General features: G+C 40.6%; 1 protein-coding gene across 1 annotated transcript in view; it reads right to left on the bottom strand.

Moving 5' to 3' along the window:
* The window catches only part of MRPS9 (mitochondrial ribosomal protein S9), a 36,142-nt gene extending 17,326 nt beyond the window's left edge, over positions 1-18,816 (bottom strand). The window contains exons 1-5 of the mRNA XM_072358244.1: positions 18,630-18,816; positions 12,079-12,258; positions 3,869-3,931; positions 3,741-3,771; positions 1,393-1,472 (exon numbers count right to left, since the gene is read on the bottom strand). Coding sequence (XP_072214345.1) covers positions 1,393-1,472; positions 3,741-3,771; positions 3,869-3,931; positions 12,079-12,258; positions 18,630-18,713 — 438 coding nt within the window. The 5' untranslated portion in view covers positions 18,714-18,816. The remainder of the gene's footprint in view (positions 1-1,392; positions 1,473-3,740; positions 3,772-3,868; positions 3,932-12,078; positions 12,259-18,629) is intronic.
* Between the last annotated feature and the right edge of the window lie 357 nt (positions 18,817-19,173).

Genomic DNA, 19,173 nt, shown 5'->3' with positions numbered 1-19,173 from the left:
CATCCGTGTAACAAGTTGACAGGCCTAGCGCGTCAGCTCCATCATCCTCTCCGACAGCTAAAACGCAGCATTGCATCCCTTTTCAGAGAAAATTTGCGTCTGCACCATGAAGCGTTGTACATTATTTCTTAGCACTGCAGGGGGCTCAAGTCCATATGGAACCTTCACAAATATTACCACAGATCAAACCAGCGGCGTTTCGAGGCAGATTTGACATACCTATTTAAATGAACAGCAGGGGTCCTCGGGCTGCCTCAGGCTGTGCAGGAGAAAACCTCTGTGGAAAGCCTATGCTGCAGCTCCATTACTCAGCAAAGACACACTCTACATTTATCATTCATTTCATTTCTGCCAGGGCAAGAAGCTCATTTGCCCAAGGTCAACAACAAAAAAAATAAAAAAGAAAAGGAGGAAAAGAGTGGGGGGAGCTGGTTTTTATTCTCCTAAAGAAATAAATGTACCTGACAAGTGGGGATTTTGTCCTTTGGGTACACAGAACACAAATACCAGATAATTCTAATAAAAACACTACACCCCGTAAACCTATGTGCTGACTTTGATAACGTTGTTTTTTTTTTCCCCCTTTGGAGAATAGATTAATGACAGAATTAATTTCTTGGAAAAAATAAAAAAAGTAACTGTGGAATTAAATTCTTTGGTATACAGCAGCTTCGCTTTCGTCTGCCCTAAGTACACATAAGAAACATGCTCATCTTTATAAACTCTTCTAAAGAAACGGATAATGTTTGCCCTACTGATGGCCACAGATATGAAGTGCCTATTCATAACCCGTGCTAGGACCCGGGGCCTTGTTACGTTCAGATAAAGCTTCTATCAGGTAAACAGATGCAGATCCTTTACTCCTGGAACCACACTAATCAGAAAAAAAGCCTCAAGTTTGCATGAATGAAACAGTCTCAGAAAAATCAATTAAGCAGTTTAAATGCAAATTTTCTTCACACTAAATGTCAGCACAAATAACGTTTCCTATAGCTTTGCCCTTCAAGGGAGAAAAACAACTTTTTTTTTTCCCCCCCAATATTATCCTACAGTGATTTTTCTAGGACTAAGCTGTTTTTGTTGTCTGTGCATTCTCCACTACTAACCTTATGGCTACAAGAAAGTGTTCAGACTATTCAGATGCAGATCTCAGCCAAGACTGAAAAATAAATCAAAAATTAAGCAGCAACTGTTATGTACTCTATTCTCCTAAGCGTGACATTAAAACACTCCTAATCACAAACATTATGACAAAAATATACATTGCATCTATCTTCAGTGGTTATATGACCTCCCGTAAAAATAAAGTAGAAGCTCCTCACATGCATCTCTAGAATAACACGTACTTGACTTGAAACTAACATTAGTTACTATAGATTATAATGTACTTACATGCATTAATGAGTAATACGACTGCTTGCCAGTGTAAAAGAGAAAGTGAAATGGACGGCCATCTTCTCCCCACTGGATTTCTAATGAAAAGCATGATTAGACAAGAAAGCAATGCAAACACACTAAAAAAAAATAAAAAATCTTTGTATTTAATTGCAGTTATAAACCTCTTTCGTAATACTGATTACCTTTTTAAGTATCAGAGAGCGGAGACATTTCATAGGTATTCAAACTGTCTGGAAATGCAATAATTTAAACTACCTTGTAAAAAAAGCAATCTCTAGCTGTAATTATAATGATGTAATACAATACTTCTAAATATCTCTTTTGACATGGAAATTTCACATAGATATCTTAAATAAACTCCAAAAGACTGTACAGTTACAGATGCAAGTATCCACTCCAGAAATAAGTTAAAATTAAGAGAACTGAAATCTACATAATGACTTCAAAAGACTGAAGATCATCTGCTCTGGAAAACAATGCTTTAAATGCAGAGCACATTATTTACTAGCATAAGATATCTAAATCAAACCAAGTATTCGTACAGTCATTTTTTGCAGGTAACTCACTGAAGTTCAGAACTTAGAAGATCTTAAGATTTGTTCATGGTGATGCCTTTGGGCTATATTAAAGACTGATGCTATGGTTTACATAATTAGTACAGGAACAAAACATTTGATTCAGCACGTCCACTTTATTTTTGTCCATTAAAAAAGGCTATTTAAAGACACAAATTTCAACCTAAAGAAAAAGAAACAGATTACCAAATTTAAGTGTCTTAAATAAGGAAAACTAACAAAAATTAATACCTGAGAGCTCTTTAAAAACTGAACTGGAAAGAAGTTTCCAGCCATTTTATCCAGTAAAGTTCACAGGAAGCAATCTATAAGTTACAGACGAAGACAAGACTCCATGAACCTGTCTTGGATAGGTAATATTGGATAAGGATGCTATGCATTGCATTCGAACGTTGAGCAAGAATACAACAGAAGTGCAATGCAAAGGTGCAGATTTTACAAAGGTAGAAAAAATAGAGGGGTCTTCAATGCACACATACTAGTAGGGAATGTATTAATTTCCAGTTTCATGGCTACAAAAGCATATTTAGTAGAAATGACTATCCAGGACACATTCTGAAGGATAAATTTATGGCTTTGCACTTAAAATTCTTAATGACACAATGAACGGACAGGCAACACTGCCTTTAAAAAAATGAATATCGAAAACTGCTATTTTAGACATATAGATTGATGTTAATTAGCTCATACACTTCCCTGGGCAGAGAAGTCAATGAATTCTTTGGTCCTGAAAGAACAAGGTAGTACCTTAGTTCTGCTATAAACAAGTCCTGAATTTTCAAATTGCATGACTGTCTTGTCCTTTTGCCTTCTACTTTGTATTTCATATGAGGGGTTAGTTAGAAATTAATGCATGATATCATTTGATAGCTGACATTCCATGATTTCTGACAAAGCGACACCTTTCTAGAAGACGCACAAAGCCCCAAAAGCATCAAGAATTTACTGACTCCAGGTTCAGTAGAAGGAAGGAAAGAAACTTGTAGGATTTTGCTGGTACTCAGAAACTGATATCTGTAACTTAATAGTTCAGTGAGTAAAGAATTCCATACCTGTGCTACTAGTTTTCATTTTAAACATCAGGAAAATAAAATGAACAGCAATATCTTTTTAAGTATTCTTTATAAAATTAATTTGGTGATTTCAATCAGGTTCTCACTGAGCAATACATTGGCATGTCACTGATACAACCAAGACTTCCTAAGGTGCCTCAAGAAGGAAAACCAAAGACTATGGATAAAATGTGGAGTTACGACTTCCAGGTAAAAAATAGGTCAAAATGGGGTGAGTTTACACTCACACCATTCTCTGTTCTCTCAAATGGCAACTACAAGGCTTAATTTCTCTGCTTTTACAGCACCAAAGTTAGCGAGAAAGCTTTTGGTTTAAAATAGCATTAACGAATATTTTATGGATGTGATAGACAGCTCTGTCAAAAAAGCTACTGAATACAACAAAAGGTTTTTCTGTGACTTCAGAGGACTCTGCACGTCATTCTACCTACTGTTTATTTCTAACAGAGAAAAACATTTATCTATAGTCAGTTCACAAGTACCCGGAAAGCCCAATGGCATACTAGAATCCAGAAGTATTTCTTTTTAATCCAAAAAGCTATAGTACTAGACCAGCCTTTGCACTGCTCATTAGTTCCCCCACCACACACACTCCCATTGTTCCTAGTAAGAATAAATCTACAAAAGGCATTTTAAATACATGGCAAACTTATAATACTTATAAATAAATAAATAGAGAATCATGAACACTTACTCCTTTGTTCTGGAAAAATTTCAGTGGGATGCTGTAAATAAATAAATAAACCAGGATCATCAAAAGGAAAAGAGTTACTTGAAATGCCATGCTACAGTTATTCAGAAAGGCAATAAAAAAAATCCTACCTTCATCATTGGCCTGGCTTGTTTGTCGAATAAGCCCGATGGAAAGAGATAGGCAATAGCTTTCTGAAAACAGAGATCACATATGTAATTTTTCCATAAAAGCAGCATCAAAACACCACTTAAGCTCTTTGTTGTAGATAAAATAGAACTGCTGCACACATATAAGCGCATCAGTAACAAAGAGTACTGCATATCTGCTATGCTGGAAAAAAACTTCCTCAGGAGTCCTCGGGAAAAGAAAAATCTCATTCTGACAGATGCAATCTAATACATCAGAATGAGTGAACCTTCTTCTGCATAGTTTTGGCTTTTACAATATACGTTTGTCATCACTTACCAGAACTACTCAAGTGCAAAGCGTACCTTTCTAACAAGTAAATGCAACGCTGCTTTCCTAAACCCTGGAATGCTGCAACTTCTACAGGAAACTAAACCATTCAATTCATCTTTCTGAAAATATCAGTGCTTGTTAATAGCGCCTACTGACAGGCTGAGCATGAACGTTTTATTTATTCAAACATAAAACAACTGGACACAGCATAGGTTTGCACATTCGGAACCTCAGTTTGTACAGGCTCAGTTTCCTGAAGTCCAAAAGCAATGCCTGTAGCAGTGTAAGGCATTTCATTGAACGCTGCATTTTCAAACAACTGTTTGAATCGCTGCAATCTTTGCTGAGCTTGAACTAACAGTGCAGAGAAGCCAGACTCCTCAAGTGTGTCTTCCTTTTTTTAAAAGGTTAATTGTCTCACCTGAAAGACCTAAGGGTTTGCTATAACAATTTAGAAAATTACATCATACGCTTGTGAACTAACGTGGTTCTTATTAATAACAGCACAAGATGCATCATTTACTTTTACTTTACCAACATTCTGCTATTCCCATGATATAAAAAGTCACAAATACTTGCCTCCAATAAAATTCCAAATTATGGAGTTCGCATGGCAAAATGCAAAGCAGGGTTAAGTCCAATGGGATTTATCTGTTCAACATCACCTTGCCATCCTTTTTCAATGCAGCTGAAACATATATGTGTATTTTTGCTTTATTTACAGAAAGGTTGGGGTTAAAAGAAACCTCTGGAGGTCACCCCAGCTCAGGCAGGGCCACTAAGAGGAGGCTGCCCAGAGCCATGTCCAAGTGGCTTTAGAAGATCTCCAAGGAAGGAAAGCTTATCAAACGTGAGAGCTGTTTGTTTCCATTTGTTTTGAAAACTAAAAAGGCAATGCTAACCATCAGAACTCCCTAGATGCAGGGCTCTGGCAAGCATGGCAAACTTCACACAGTGGGTAGCAGAACTTGAGATAGAAATCTTTTGTTTGACAACACGGACTGAATAAATCTGACTGTAGACTCATTTGTATATCAGTTAGGCAGTAAGGAAAAGTAGAATTACAATTGAATCTCAGTTAAAATAACTTATCCTAAGAAAAATGGCCATGAGGCAACCTGAGGGCTATTATATGCTGATAATTTTTTCCACGGATATGGAGCAGGTTGTCAGTGCTTCAACAGATTTAATACACACAGAGTGTAAAAGGACCTAACCTATTACTTCCATTAATCCCCTACTGGTATTCTGAACAGAAATTTTGAGAATTCTGAAGCAAACAAAAGGCTTAACTTGATTTTATGAAATGGTAATTTTGTTTCTCTTAGTGACTACTGTATTCCCATTTGTTAGTCAATGGGCATTTTATGCATACACGCAGTAGGTGAACACCTATTTATGAACAAACGGGGATTAATTATGATGACAATAGAGAAATCCGCTGTGAGCCAAATGATGTTAAACAAACACATTATATAATATATTAAAAGAATCGATTACAGGATTCTGAAACCGACTGTGTACTTAAGACGTAGACTTTATACAAGCATTTTACAGAATCCCAATCATAACAGCTACTGTAACTACAGCACCTTAATAAATGCTTATAACAATTCGCCATTCCTAAGAGTGACTGTCATCTGAGATATCTTATGTCTTGAAAATGTATCATATATTGCAAGTGTACATCTTTATGTGTAAATCACATCTTTAGGACTAAACCATAAACAAACACTGCATTACGTAATCATAACATCTACTTTCATCTCCTCCACACAATGAGCCAAGGAACAATGAAGAGTCTTACGGCATTCTCCCTTTTAATGGAAATTTAATCCAATAGGAAATCTACTGGGATGCAAAAGACTCCAGATGAAGTCTTGTCCTTTATTCAGAGAAGTTCCTTGTTAAATAGCTGCATCCTCAGTTTTTCTGAATTTGACCAAGAACAGCTTTCCTTAGGTCATCATTTCTGGTAGGCAACGTTCATTAAACCCACTCTAACCTCCACAGATTATGGGCTGCTACTTCCAAGTTCTATTTGTTAAACCATACTGTTGTCATTTTCTCGGGAAATAGAACAATCTCTGCAGTCACAGTCTCAAAACACAGCAGCTATCAATTAACACTCAGGAACTAATATGTTTTACTTCAGATTGATAAACTTAACATTTTTTACCAAAGGAAAGGAATCCCGCTTTATCAGCACTTGTGGAGATACCAGATGATTCAGAATACTGCTATAGGACCACAATGTATGTGGTCCCTTCCAGTCTGAATTCAAGTAGGCATAATGAGAACAAGCCTCTATCCATATATAAAAAAACATTTGAACCTGGCAGTCCTTCAAACAAATTACATGCAAAACAATTTATCAAATAACCGGCCCAGCACTGTATGTGTATATCTATCTGTCCCACCTTCATCTTCCTTCTTCGTTGTGCATGTGCTGACCCCTGATCCTCTCTGCCTTTCCTGCCTGCAAGCCAAATTTTGTTCACTATCTAAAAGTTAGAGATTACAGTTGAGAGTTAAAAAGGTTCAGTTGGGTCAGTAAAGGTTGTTTGTTTTGTTCTTGTTACTCTTGTCGTTTTGTCAATAACTTGAGAAATTAAGAATTTGATACTCTAATCAGACAGAGCTGATGGAGTCATAATGGGGTTGAGCAGAGACAATGAGCCAGTCCAATTTGTAAAGTACCCATGTAGAGAAGAGAGGTTTGGCAGGGCAAGTTCACCTTGCCCAAGTGCCTTCCCACATACTTTTCTTGACTGTACAGCTAACGTACAATACATCCCACTCTAGTTTTCATTGCTCGAATCCTGTGTAAAGACAGTCAACTCAGAAGCATCCATCAAAGAAAATAAAGAAAGAAAAAAAATACTTGAAAAAACTTCCCAAGTGGGCTCCCTTGCAGCAACATCCTCTCCAGCACAGAGGGCTGAAGAATGCAGCACATTCTCTTCTAAATAGTTTTAATAATCAGAATGCTGACTTGACAAGCAGCATTTCATGCCACAGCACTTTAATAGAATGTCTTAGCAGAAGCCTCCTGGCTTCTTCTACTCCTCACATAAGACTCACCGCTCTTCTTAAACCTGAGCTCTGCTGAAAGTCTCCAGGTCTCGAACCACACTGAACTTCACTACTTCTCAAACTTACATGTGTTTGATGGAATGACTCTTAACAATATTAGCAGCATTCTTTAAAAGTTTTCAACATGTGAAATAAAGAATTTCCAGTTAAGCTGGAAAAAAGCATTCAAGCTCCAACTAATAAAAAAAAAAAAAAGTACAAATCCAGTATTTCTGGTAAAGACAACACTGGACATCATGTTCTTGCAGCTACATGGAAGTTCAGGAACATATTTGGTTCTGAGTAATGTTTCTGACATTTCACATATGTTAATATTCACTTATTTCTCACAATCTGAGTTGCTAAAATTTGAACGTTACTTAGAAATCAGATGTTCTGAGCCATCCTGAAACACGGCTAAATATCACTATTTTTTCTTTAAAACCTATTAGTGAAGTCTTAAGTCACTCAAAGAAACTATACCCTTTAAGGAATGAAGCTACTCACTTACACAACATTTTCATTGCAAAGAACCTTACTAGTACTTCTGCAACAACATATATGCAACTGAACATACTTCGGAAGAAGCGTGTATTTTAGACTCAAATTCTTCCAACTATCTTCATGATAACAACCTACTAGGTCATATGGCAGATAGCAGAAGAAAATCAACACATTTCTAGCCTTCAAGTTGTACTAACTTATGGGGAAAGTTCCTGATGAACTCATATCTCAGAGAGCATTTAGTGATTGCAGAGAAATGAATAATAAAAATACTGACATATCATATAAATAGGTCAAGGAGATTAAGATGCTTTTCTTATATTAATCTTACTTAGGTTTCTGGTCTTTAAAGGAGAATATCACAGAGCTGACAGTGGAAAATGAAGGTGGGCTGTTTACTATAACCGCAAGGAAGTTAAATCAAAAATAAAAGGATTACAGACTCAATCAGGGAAAAGCACTAGGTCAGGACTGCAATCTCTATTAATTAGGTATCCCAGCTGGGCAGTGGGTATGCAGCTGTTAACTTGATCAATGACGTACCTAAATGTCATCTCTACTGATTCGCTTATAAATTACCAGCAAGTGAGACTAATGTACAGGTGCTAATTTATTTAAACTGTTCTCTGCAGTTCTACATAGCTTTATAAACTGCATCTGGCACCTAATGTTAGCTGTCAGTTGCACTTAGACATGCCTGTCCTAACGACTCTGTTCATTAGAAATGAGCACAAATTATGAAATATTGTGAAAAATGATACATCAAATGGAATGGGCAAAGCAAATCAATTAGAGAAACTTCATACCACATACTCACACATAGGAGAATAAAACATCTCAGCTTCAGAGCGAGGTCTATAATACCAATTAAAAAGCAATTGGTAGACTTCTGCAGAGTTATACATCAATTTGCTGGATATTTTTTTTCCCCCCTCCAGATATAAGGTTGTAATGCACAGCTTAACTTTTCATTCCTAAATAAAAGCATCAATAAGAGGCAATTCTGCTTCCACAACATCCAGGAGAAAGATTAACAAGCAAGTCAACTTATTTTCCGGTTTAAAACTTCACAAGGTTTAGCTTTTATTAAGCTACACCTAAAACTCCAGTGAAGGACAGAATCCTGTGATGCCTACTTTTGAACTACAGCGCACAGTCTGATTAACAGTAGAAGACATGGAGGCATGTAAGCACTCATCAGTAAGAATTATTACCATTTGAAATGTAAAGCTTGGTAATTCTCCTGCCAGTGCTTAAGCAGCTTTTATATTTTTATAACAGTAATTTAATTATGCATAGCAGACACTATTATACACTAAGTATTTTCCAACACCTGATGAAATATGAAGAAATTAAGTATGTAACACAGACACTCGGTATCACTAAACAAAACACTGCACTTTTGGATTCAGTTCTCCATCTTTTCAGAAACAGAGCCTGCAAAGCAGTCACATACTTGCCACGTGCACTGCATTTATTAATTATGGAGCTCAGTTAATTCTTTGCAAGTGATTACAGATTTATACAGAAGAAACTGCTACCAATATACGGTCTTTTTCCACTTCCAGTCTTGCTGTCTGACAGCTTTTCCTCTAGACTCTATCAAGAGAAAGTTAACGCACTCCTACCATTAGCCTCTCAAGCAAACTAACTAAACTATTAGGAGCAGCACCACACTGAACCACTGATATCATCCAGCCAGACTTCAGTAAGGCCTCTGACACTGTGCCTCATAACATCATTCTCTCCAAATGGAAAAAACATAGATTAGATGGGTGGGCTGTTCAATGGACAAGGAATATGTTGTGAGACTGTATCCAAAGAGTGGTGGTCAATGGCTCCGTGTCTGGATGGTAATTGGTGACCAGCGGTGTCCCTCAGGGGGCAGTACTGCAAGCAGTGCTCTTAAGATCTTCATCAATGACAGTGGATAAAGTGCACCTTTGGCAAGTCTGCAGAAGACACCAAGCTGTGTGGTGCAGTCGACACACCAGAGAGATGGCATGCCATTCAGGGAGACCTAAACAAACACAAGTGGTGGGCACAGGTGAACCTCATGAGGTTCAATATATCCAAGTGCAAGGTTTTGGACTGTAGCAATCCCTGCAATCACTACAAGTTGGTGATGTAAGAATGGAGCACAGCCCTGACAAAAAGGACTTGGAGGTACAGGTGGACGGCAAGCTGGACATGAGCCAGTAACACATCCTTGCAGGCCAGAAAGCCAACCATATCCTGGGCTGCATGAAAAGAAGTGCGACCAATAGGCTGAGGAAGGTGATCCTGCCCTTCTACTCTGCAGTGATGAGGCCCCACCTGCTGTACTGCATCCTGATGTGCAGTCCTCAGTACAGGAGAGATGTGGACCTGTTGGGAATGTGTCCAGTGGAGGGAAACAAAACTGAGCCAAGGGATGGAATGCCTTCCCTACAAGGACAGCCTGAGAGAGCTGGGGCTGTTCAACTTGGAGAAGCCTTCAGAGAGATCTGAGAGCAGTACCTAAAGGGGGCCTATAAGAAAGAAAGGTAGTACGGACCCTTTAGCAGGGTCCGTTGTGATGGACAAGGGGGAGCAGTTCCAAACAAAAGATGGGAGATTTAGATTGTACATAAGGAATAAGGCACTGGCACAGGTTGCCTGGAGAGGTAGTGGAAGCCCCATACCTGGAGACATTCAAGGTTAAGACTGGACCAGGCTCCGAGCAAAATAATCTGCAGGTGTTCCTTCCTATTGCAGGGGTGCTGGACTAGATGACATTTACAAGTCCCTTCCAACTCTAAAGTCTATACTGTAGTACAGTGAGAGGTCTTTATAGTGGCAGATTTGCTCATGAATATGATTACTTTCCTGTAACACAAGCATCATTAATGGTAGGAAAAAAAAAGTCAGAAAAATGCAGAGAAAGGAAATTCTGTGATCTGTTGAAAAGCTGATGTAAAGCAGGCCACTACTACTTCTAATCCAAATGCCTCCTTCTCTGATTATCTTCACTGTTGACAGGACCTTAGCCACCTCACACTGAGATCAGAATGGTCTGCACTGGCACTTGTCTGTAGAACAGACACATGAGTGAAAGTCACACTATTGGTGCCTTAGCTACATACTCATAAAGCTTGATTTCCTACGATTTATGACTTGAAGACAAGTTTCCCTTTTGAATTTTCTGATACACAATGTGACTCAAGTCTCACTGCAACCTTTTTCTCAGCAGGCCATTAAGCGTCATCCTTTTCTACTCTGTCAACTATTTTCAGAGAAATTTTAAGAACTTCATCTTGAAGCCTCTCTGCCAAATGTGGTTGAAATCACCATGCATCACCACCTACAGGTGTAGTTCTTCCTTGGCATAAGCAGGCTATCAAGACCTCTTACAAGGAAACAGCTATGCTAACAGAATTTGCAACAGAAAGGTGACAAAACCATGCAAGCAAAACAATCCCCTTCCCCTGGAAAAAACAAAATCACATATTCCTCTTTCAGCGCGCACAGCATCTACCCTAGGGGGAACCACTGCTATACTGTGCTGCCACAGCTCTAGTAATAGCGTTGCTGCTGTGCAGAAAAAGCAGCATGCAGCTTCACCTACGACTGAATGTCACCAAATGACATTTCTCTTCACTACCTCTGATGCGTGGTAAAATAAGATAGAAATGATGGAAGTCCTAGTTGGATGTCAATTTTTATTTATTTATTTATGTGAAAGACAGTGTATTTTTACCTAAGTCAAATGGCACAGAGAAAGAAGAGGCCACCCACCTATCAACTGTCAGAGAGAATGGCAATAAAAGAATATGTTTTGAGATACTGATATGAGCCCTAGACGCAGGTCTGTATTAGAATCTCTAAGCTAAACCAGGGGGTTACTTGTAAAGCATCCTATAAAATTTAATTGGCATTACCAGCAACCGCAGTATCACGCAAGAAAACCCAACCTAAATATACACAGCAGGTCAAATTGTGGTTAAATGTTCCAAAGAGCTACATAAACCTTTGCAGGGCCTCTTATAACCTCAGATCAAGGGGATTATCCATTAGTACTTTTTAAAAGAACCCACTGTGCTTTAGCAAGATATGGTATACACAGCTCTATACTGTGATGTGTGACCTCACACGGTAGCATGAGTAGAATCTCTATTCAGAGTCACAGTTGCAATGTTTGCAACATACAGTAGTAGTCTTTCTCATTCTGACAGTTTGATTAAAAATCACAGAGAGCTGAGGGGCTCATGCTGAAGTAAAGTGCTTTCAATATCTGAAATTCTACAGTAAATTACTTCTCCAACAGAGCAACCGCACTTACATCAATATCCTCTTGGGTAAAAGTTTCTGGATCTTCTCCCATCATGTTGGCTAAATGTCTCTTTCCTAGGTCGAACTCTTCAATTTGTTTCTTAATAAATGCCTCTGTGTATTTTTCAGGTCCTGAGGCTGCTACATTTTTCCTCCATGCAGCTGCGGTGGTACAGATCAGCCTCAACGTCTAACAAAGACAGGAAAAAAAAAAGTGAGATTTACTTTTATATTCATAGCTTTAAATAAAATGAACAGTAAAACAAGTCTTGCTTACTGCTTACTTATAATAGGATTCAACACACTACTGTAGTAAATTAGCAAACACGGTTACACACATGAAACCATTTTCTTGTAAATTTCTTTTCTTGAAATGTAGTGTTACATATTGGGAACATCCAGCAAAAGGGAAACACAACATTGATCAAAAAATGCAGTCTTCATTTGTACATACATCTAACAGCACGTGAGAAGGTTTTGCACTCACCTAAAGGTGCTCCATAACAAAGTATGAACAAAATCTGCAGGGCAGCCCTCTAACAGCTTTTGGAAACATGTTACCCTGTGTCTTGTGGCACAGTGGACAACCACTGTTAGATGTTCTGGAAAGTATGAATTACTGCTTACTTGTTCAGTGCCAGAAGGCTCACTGCCTCTGGTGGAATGATGAGGAAACAAAGCAGGGTGATTCTCATCAGCAACTACTACCTTAGGAATCAAAACTCCACGGACACATATTTGTCTCCCACAAAGACTGACAGATAAACTTTTCTTTTATCAAAACAATCAGAAACTATGATGACTAATTTCAATCAAGCCTTCTGCCAGAGGAACAGGAGCTTTATTGACAGGGCTGCAACGTTCCAGTTTCAGCTTAGTGCCAGTAGGGCACATTATTTTGTTAATACCAGCTTTGGAGAGACAAAGTTCTTTGCAGCTCTTTGGCTCTGACAGAATACTGAACTTTCAGTGCCCTGCCAAAGAGCAGGGAGCTCTCTGCTGAGCCAGTGCAAGAGATCCCAAAATGACACTCCTGAGTGCCAAAGCTGAAAGGAGGTGGTTGAAGTGGGAGAAAGAAGACGAGTCCCCACTTTACCTTAATTTCTTTCAGCAAGTAATTAAACGGTTTCCGCTTCTCCTGGTGCTGCAACCTCGGTAACCTCAGTCTAACCTTCATGAAACATTAAAACCAAACACACAGAACAAATTGAACGAGTAGCCTTATTATGAGGAACAGAATAAACCTACCAACCAAAACAACTAGACATCGTCTCAGTCACAGAAACAGCCTTCTGTAAATCACAATTTGGACGCGCTGATTGATTTGATCATTCTGAGTTCATATAGATAGCTTAAAACATTATCTTCCTAAAACTATTATGAATACAGTAGCAATCTTCAAGCCTGGCTACAACCACAAAGACATATATGTGCACTGGACCAGAAGGTTTAAAAACAGCTCGACGGCAGAGTGTTGTTGCCTTATTTTCTCCATGGTTTATAGCATCGTATACAATGCCAATTCTGACTTGCTCCTTTAGAAAAATAAACAAGTAATGTTTTATGTGAGATTATGTTTACATACATAGATTTAAATCTATCTATCTATATATGAAGATTTTAAATATACAGCTTCCACCAACAAGGCTCTGGTGACACCCTAAGAAAGCAATAAGGTTTCTCTGCGTATTACCTACTCTTCTCCTAGTCGCTCCTCAGGAAAGAATTCAATTCATCCTCGTACTCGTTGTAATAGAAACTAATTATTTGTAATTCTTGCTAATGAACACATGATTCCATATTACTCAGCCCAAAATTGCTTTCTCTCTGCTATGCTTTAAACAGGATACTTTAAAAAGACTGCTTTCATCTTATTCCTGTCAATTTCTATTGTAATTTTCTCATTTTTGTCCTCCTTCCCTCAAGCTATTCATATTCTTCCCTAGCTTCAATTCATCACTAATCAAAAGTCCCTGGACACACAAACTGTTCATAATTAGAAAACAGCCTCTTATGCAAATCAGTATCTATTGTATTGGCAACCTCTTCTGGGATAAGAGCACCATTTCATGGGCAATACAGGCAAGAACTGCAAAGCAGCACCAGATGCTTCTGGCATTTCAGTCAAACAAGCAAGCACACTCCTCAACTTTCCAGAGGAAACTACAGAGGTTTGCATTTACTCATTACACGTTTCATGAAGCAATCCTGCAGACAGCAACCTCACCATTTATACATGACACCAGTTACTGCCAGTACTTCTGAAATAGTAGGATGTTCCACCAGAGTAGGAAAGGAAAGCCTTCTGGACACAGCTCCTGAGTACTGGCCCCTCCTGATCAACTCCTCCCCAAATAACCTAGCATTCAGTTTGGCAAACCCCTATTTTTCTGGGAGACAGTAAATGTATAGAAAAGTTACCTTATATAAAATCCGCTTCTTAAAAAAAGAGAAAATCCACACAATAAAAAACTATTTTGAGACAACTCCAAGTTGACTAATTAATGCCTAAAAGAGATGTAACTAGCAGTCGGTAAGATCTGATGTTTATAAATATCTAAAGGGCAGGTATCAAGTGGATGTATTGCTGCAGAGGTGAAAGCAGACACCAATTTATGTGGTACATCTATCCACAGCTGCAGTGTTTTCAAGCCTCTTCCACGCTCAATGCTGGCAGACTTCAACCACTTCTAGAACCACATAGTGCACAGATCTGTATTAGAACATTAACTTTGGGGTAGAATTTAGCCAGCAGGTGCACGGCTGGAGCTGTATACCCACAACAGCTTCCCTGTGTCCATAGCTCCAGTTACTGGTAATACAGTCAAGATGCCAACAGCAGTTCTCCGGTCATGTCTTGCACAAGACAAAGTATGCAATACGTAGTTATCCTACAGAATGAGCATGTGAGCTTTTTGCTTTCAAGTGTGATGTTTTACGAAGCATTTTAATTCATTTGCTTAAATGGTATTTACAAAGTCTCAGATTCCAGTTGGCCTACAAAATTAAACAGGCAAATCAGTATCAGGTTTGTGTTTTAATAAGCATTTTGTGAAACACGTTGGGAAGTATCACAAGATGTCAGTAAACATGCTAAATTAATTCTATATTACATTAATAAAAAACTTGCCAGAGTATTTAATCAGAAGAAACTGTTCCCTAATTGAATTCTCTCTCCAAGGTAACTAAAACTATATCTCTCGCACCCACAGATTCTACTTCTTTTTGCTTATTTGTCCAAATCTATGTCTTTGGTTTTGCTTATACCATATATTATGGAAATAAATGTAGAGATACAGGATAAAAATCCAACCTGCATAATGGTGTCAAGGATTTACTTCTAGTGGTCTTCAGGTATAAATTATAAAATACCAGCAGGCTCTTCAACTCTATCTTGACTACCAACTGCACAGAAAACTACTCCATTCTTAGCATGCAGCTCCAAAATCCTCCAATATGCTTACGCCAGTATGCAATGACAAACCATTTCTCACGCACAGTGTGATAAGTAAGACTGAGGTACTTAATGCCTTCTTTGCCTCAGTCTTTAATAGTAAGACTTGTTACTCCCTGGGAACACAGCCCCCTGTGCTGGTAGATTGGGAACAGAATAAGCCCTGCATGATCCACGATGAGATAGTTTAGGACATGCACCACAAGCTGGATGCTCACAAGTCCATGGGGTCAGATGGATTGCACCCGAGAGGGCTGAGGGAGTTGGTGGATGTGGTTTCCAAGCCACTCTCCATCATTCTTCAGCATCATTCCATCATTAGCACTGGCTAAGTGGGGATGTCCTGGTGGACTGGAGACTGGCAAATGTGACGCCCGTCTTTAAGAAGTGCTGGAAAGATGATCCTGTTAGCTACAGACCTATCAGTCTCACTTTGGTGTCAGGGAAGGTTATGGAACGGATAATTTTAGGAGCCATCACGCACCAGTTTAAGGTCAACCAGGGGATCAGGCCCAGTCAGCACAGGTTTATGAATGGTAGATCCTGTCTGACAAACCTGATTTCATTCTATGACAAGGTGATCCACTTAGCAGATGAGGCTGTTGATGTGGTCTACCTGGACTTACAGTAAGGCCTCTGACACTGTCTCCCACAACATCCTTGTGAAGAAGCTGGCTGCGGGTGGTCTGGACGGGTGTACGCTCTGCTGGGTGAAGCACTGGCTGGATGGCCAGGCCCAAAGAGTTGTGCTCAATGAAGTGGAATCCAGTTGATGGCCGGTCACAAGCAGTGTCCCCTAGGGCTTGGTACTGGGGTCACTTCTATTTAACATCTTTATTAACAATCATGATGAGGGGATTGAGTTAACCCTCAGTAAGTTTGCAGATGACACCAAGTTGGGAGTGTGTGTTGATCTGCCTGAGGGAAGAAAGGCACTACAGAGGGACCTGAATAGACTGGCTTTAGGAGCCAAGGTTAACTGTATGAGTTTCAGTAGGGCAAGTGTGGGGTGCTGCATTTTGGCCACAACAACCCCAGGCAACCCTACAGGCTTGGGGAGGAGTGGCTGAAAAGCTGCTTGATAGAAAGGGACCATGGTGTACTAATGGACAGTCAGCTGAATATGAGCCAGCAGTGTGCCCAGGTGGCCAAGAAGGCCAATAGCATCCTGGCTTGTATCAGGAATAGTGTGGTGAGCAGGAGTAGGAAGTCATCCTGCCCCTGTACTCAGCATTGGTGAGGTCTTACTTCAAGTACTGTGTTCAGTTTTAAGCACCTCAGCACAGAAAAGACAGTGAGGTGCTGGAACAGGTCCGAAGAAGGGCAACAAGGCTTGCAAAGGGCTCGGAGAATATGGCCTAGGAGGAGAGACTGAGAGAACTGGGGCTGTCTAGTCTGGGAAAAAGGAGGGGAGACCTTATTGCTCTCCTCCAATATCTGAAAGGTGCTTACAGTGAGAGTGGGGTTGGTCCCTTCTCACTGGTGACAGGACAAGGGGAAATGGCCTCAAGTTGCACCACGGTAAGTTTAGGTTGGCTATCAGGAAAAGCTTCTTTACAGAAAGGGTTGTTAAGCACTGGAATAGGCTCCCCAGGGAGGTGGTTGAGTCACCATCCACGGATATGCTTAAAAACCGTTTGGATGTGGTACTCAGCGACATGACTTAGCAGAGGGCTGTTAGTTAGGGTAGTATGGTTAGGTCATAGTTGGACTCGATGATCTTAAAGTCTTTTCCAACCTGAGTGATTCTAAGAAGTAGGCTAACATCCACAGTGTTACAACCAATGCCTGTCTCGCGCCCAGCCACTTCTTGAAGGCAGACTCTGCAGGAGATTTGTTATAATATTCATGGAGATCACACTTTCTGGTTTTACATTCTCTGCTGGCAGGACAAAATGGTATCATATTTCTGATATCAGTACATATACCTTCCACAGAAATACACACACAGTACCAGACCTGATCGAACACATGGTACTCTGAACCCTTCTGCTAAGAAAAAAACTACACAACCACAACAGGAGTGACAGAAAGAAACAAAGTTAGACCATTTTTCAATACAGATTCTTGATAGCGTTCACTGGAATTTTCTTCTGAGTTTCACGAGGTGCTTTCTGTACTCACATAAACGCTTCACATTCTGAACATCCTCACCAAACTGCCCTGTAGGTTAACAACATAAGAATCTTTCAAACCTCTAGTGCCCTATGTCCCCTTAGCTCCTTTCGTACTCTTTAAATCAGTTATTTCAAAACATTAAGATATGTTTGTAGCTATGGGCTCAGGTACCAATCCCACCTTTAGGAGAGAAAATGAGACAAGTTAACAGTGCAGGCCCCTTCCAGCCCTGCCTTCTACAGTCACTCCTTCAAAACCATTCCCTCACTTAAGGCACAGAGTTCTCAGCTCAAACTCAAGCAGGTGCCTGCTCAGGAAGGCCACACCACTGTCAGTCATAACTTTCACATAGGATAACCAAAACCACACAAACTCCTCCAAACGTGAACTATGATCAAGCACCAGGTCTCTTTCAGCTTTCTTCTCAGTCCTTGGGCAGCTTCAGTGTATTTCTGCCTGCTGCATAAGGAACCACCCAGGTCTTCATCCCTAATACATACAGCTCATCTGTAATTAAGCAATATAAAATAGTTCCAATTGCTCCTTTCAGCATTACCTCCTCTTTACTTACTGTATCTCCTTCCTGCAACTTTGGGTTTCGTTCAGTCACCACGCAGACCCTCAGCTCACACTACCCCAACGCGGCTTATCGCTTGGCATCGTTTACCACCTCGTCTTCAAACAAGTTTGTTGCCAACTGCTGGAATACGTATATCAAATACTGCTGCAACACCACGACTGCTCGCAGCTGCAAACCAGTGTCTATCAGAATAAGCGGTTGGTTCTGCAGGAACTCGGAGATTCCATAACCACTCACGATGTAAAATAAACGATACCCAGCGGAGGCTGACCGGAACCGGCTGCCCTGTAACCAACCCCCGCAGCTCCCGAACCCTCTCAGCGGGGCGAAAGCACGGAGGCTCACGCGCGGCTCAAGCCTCTCTCTCCCCCCCCCCCCAGCTACCATGCAGTGCCCGGGCGGCTCTCACCTGAGCGCTAGGCCCACCCGACGCCGCCACCGCGCTCCACCGGCCGCCCAGCCACACCACGCGGCCTGCAGCCACCACCGCCATGCCCGACACCGGGGACGGGACGGCCCGGCGCGGCGTAACCCGCACTAGGCCCCAGAGCCGCCGATTGGCGGGAAGGATGAGGTGGAGCTGCGCCTGCGCGCCGTGAGCGGGCGGCGCTGAGGAGAGCTGGGAGGTGGATGGAAATGCGTTGCTTTGGGTGTGTAGTGGGTGTTGTTGTTGTTGGGGGTGTGCTGTTGTATGAATCAGGGGAGGCTGAGGTCCCTTGGTGTGTTCAACCCAGAGCTGAGCTCTGCTCTGTGTGACAGCGACAGGACCCAAGGGAACGGCATGGAGCTGTCAGGGGAGGGGCAGCTGGGGGGTTAGGGAAAAGTTTATGGTGTGTATCAATTCAACTTATCTTTGGGGTACGTATGTGTGTATCTCTAAGTAACTGGAGGTTGAGTTGGGGACACAGTCCTGCTTGACCCCCTGAAGGAGCTGAGGAGTAGAGTGGTGCAGC

Source organism: Excalfactoria chinensis, chromosome 1, assembly GCF_039878825.1.
Source record: "Excalfactoria chinensis isolate bCotChi1 chromosome 1, bCotChi1.hap2, whole genome shotgun sequence".
Taxonomy (NCBI): domain Eukaryota; kingdom Metazoa; phylum Chordata; class Aves; order Galliformes; family Phasianidae; genus Excalfactoria; species Excalfactoria chinensis.
The sequence above is the reverse complement of the archived record's forward strand: the minus strand, read 5'-3'. Positions and strand labels throughout refer to the sequence as shown.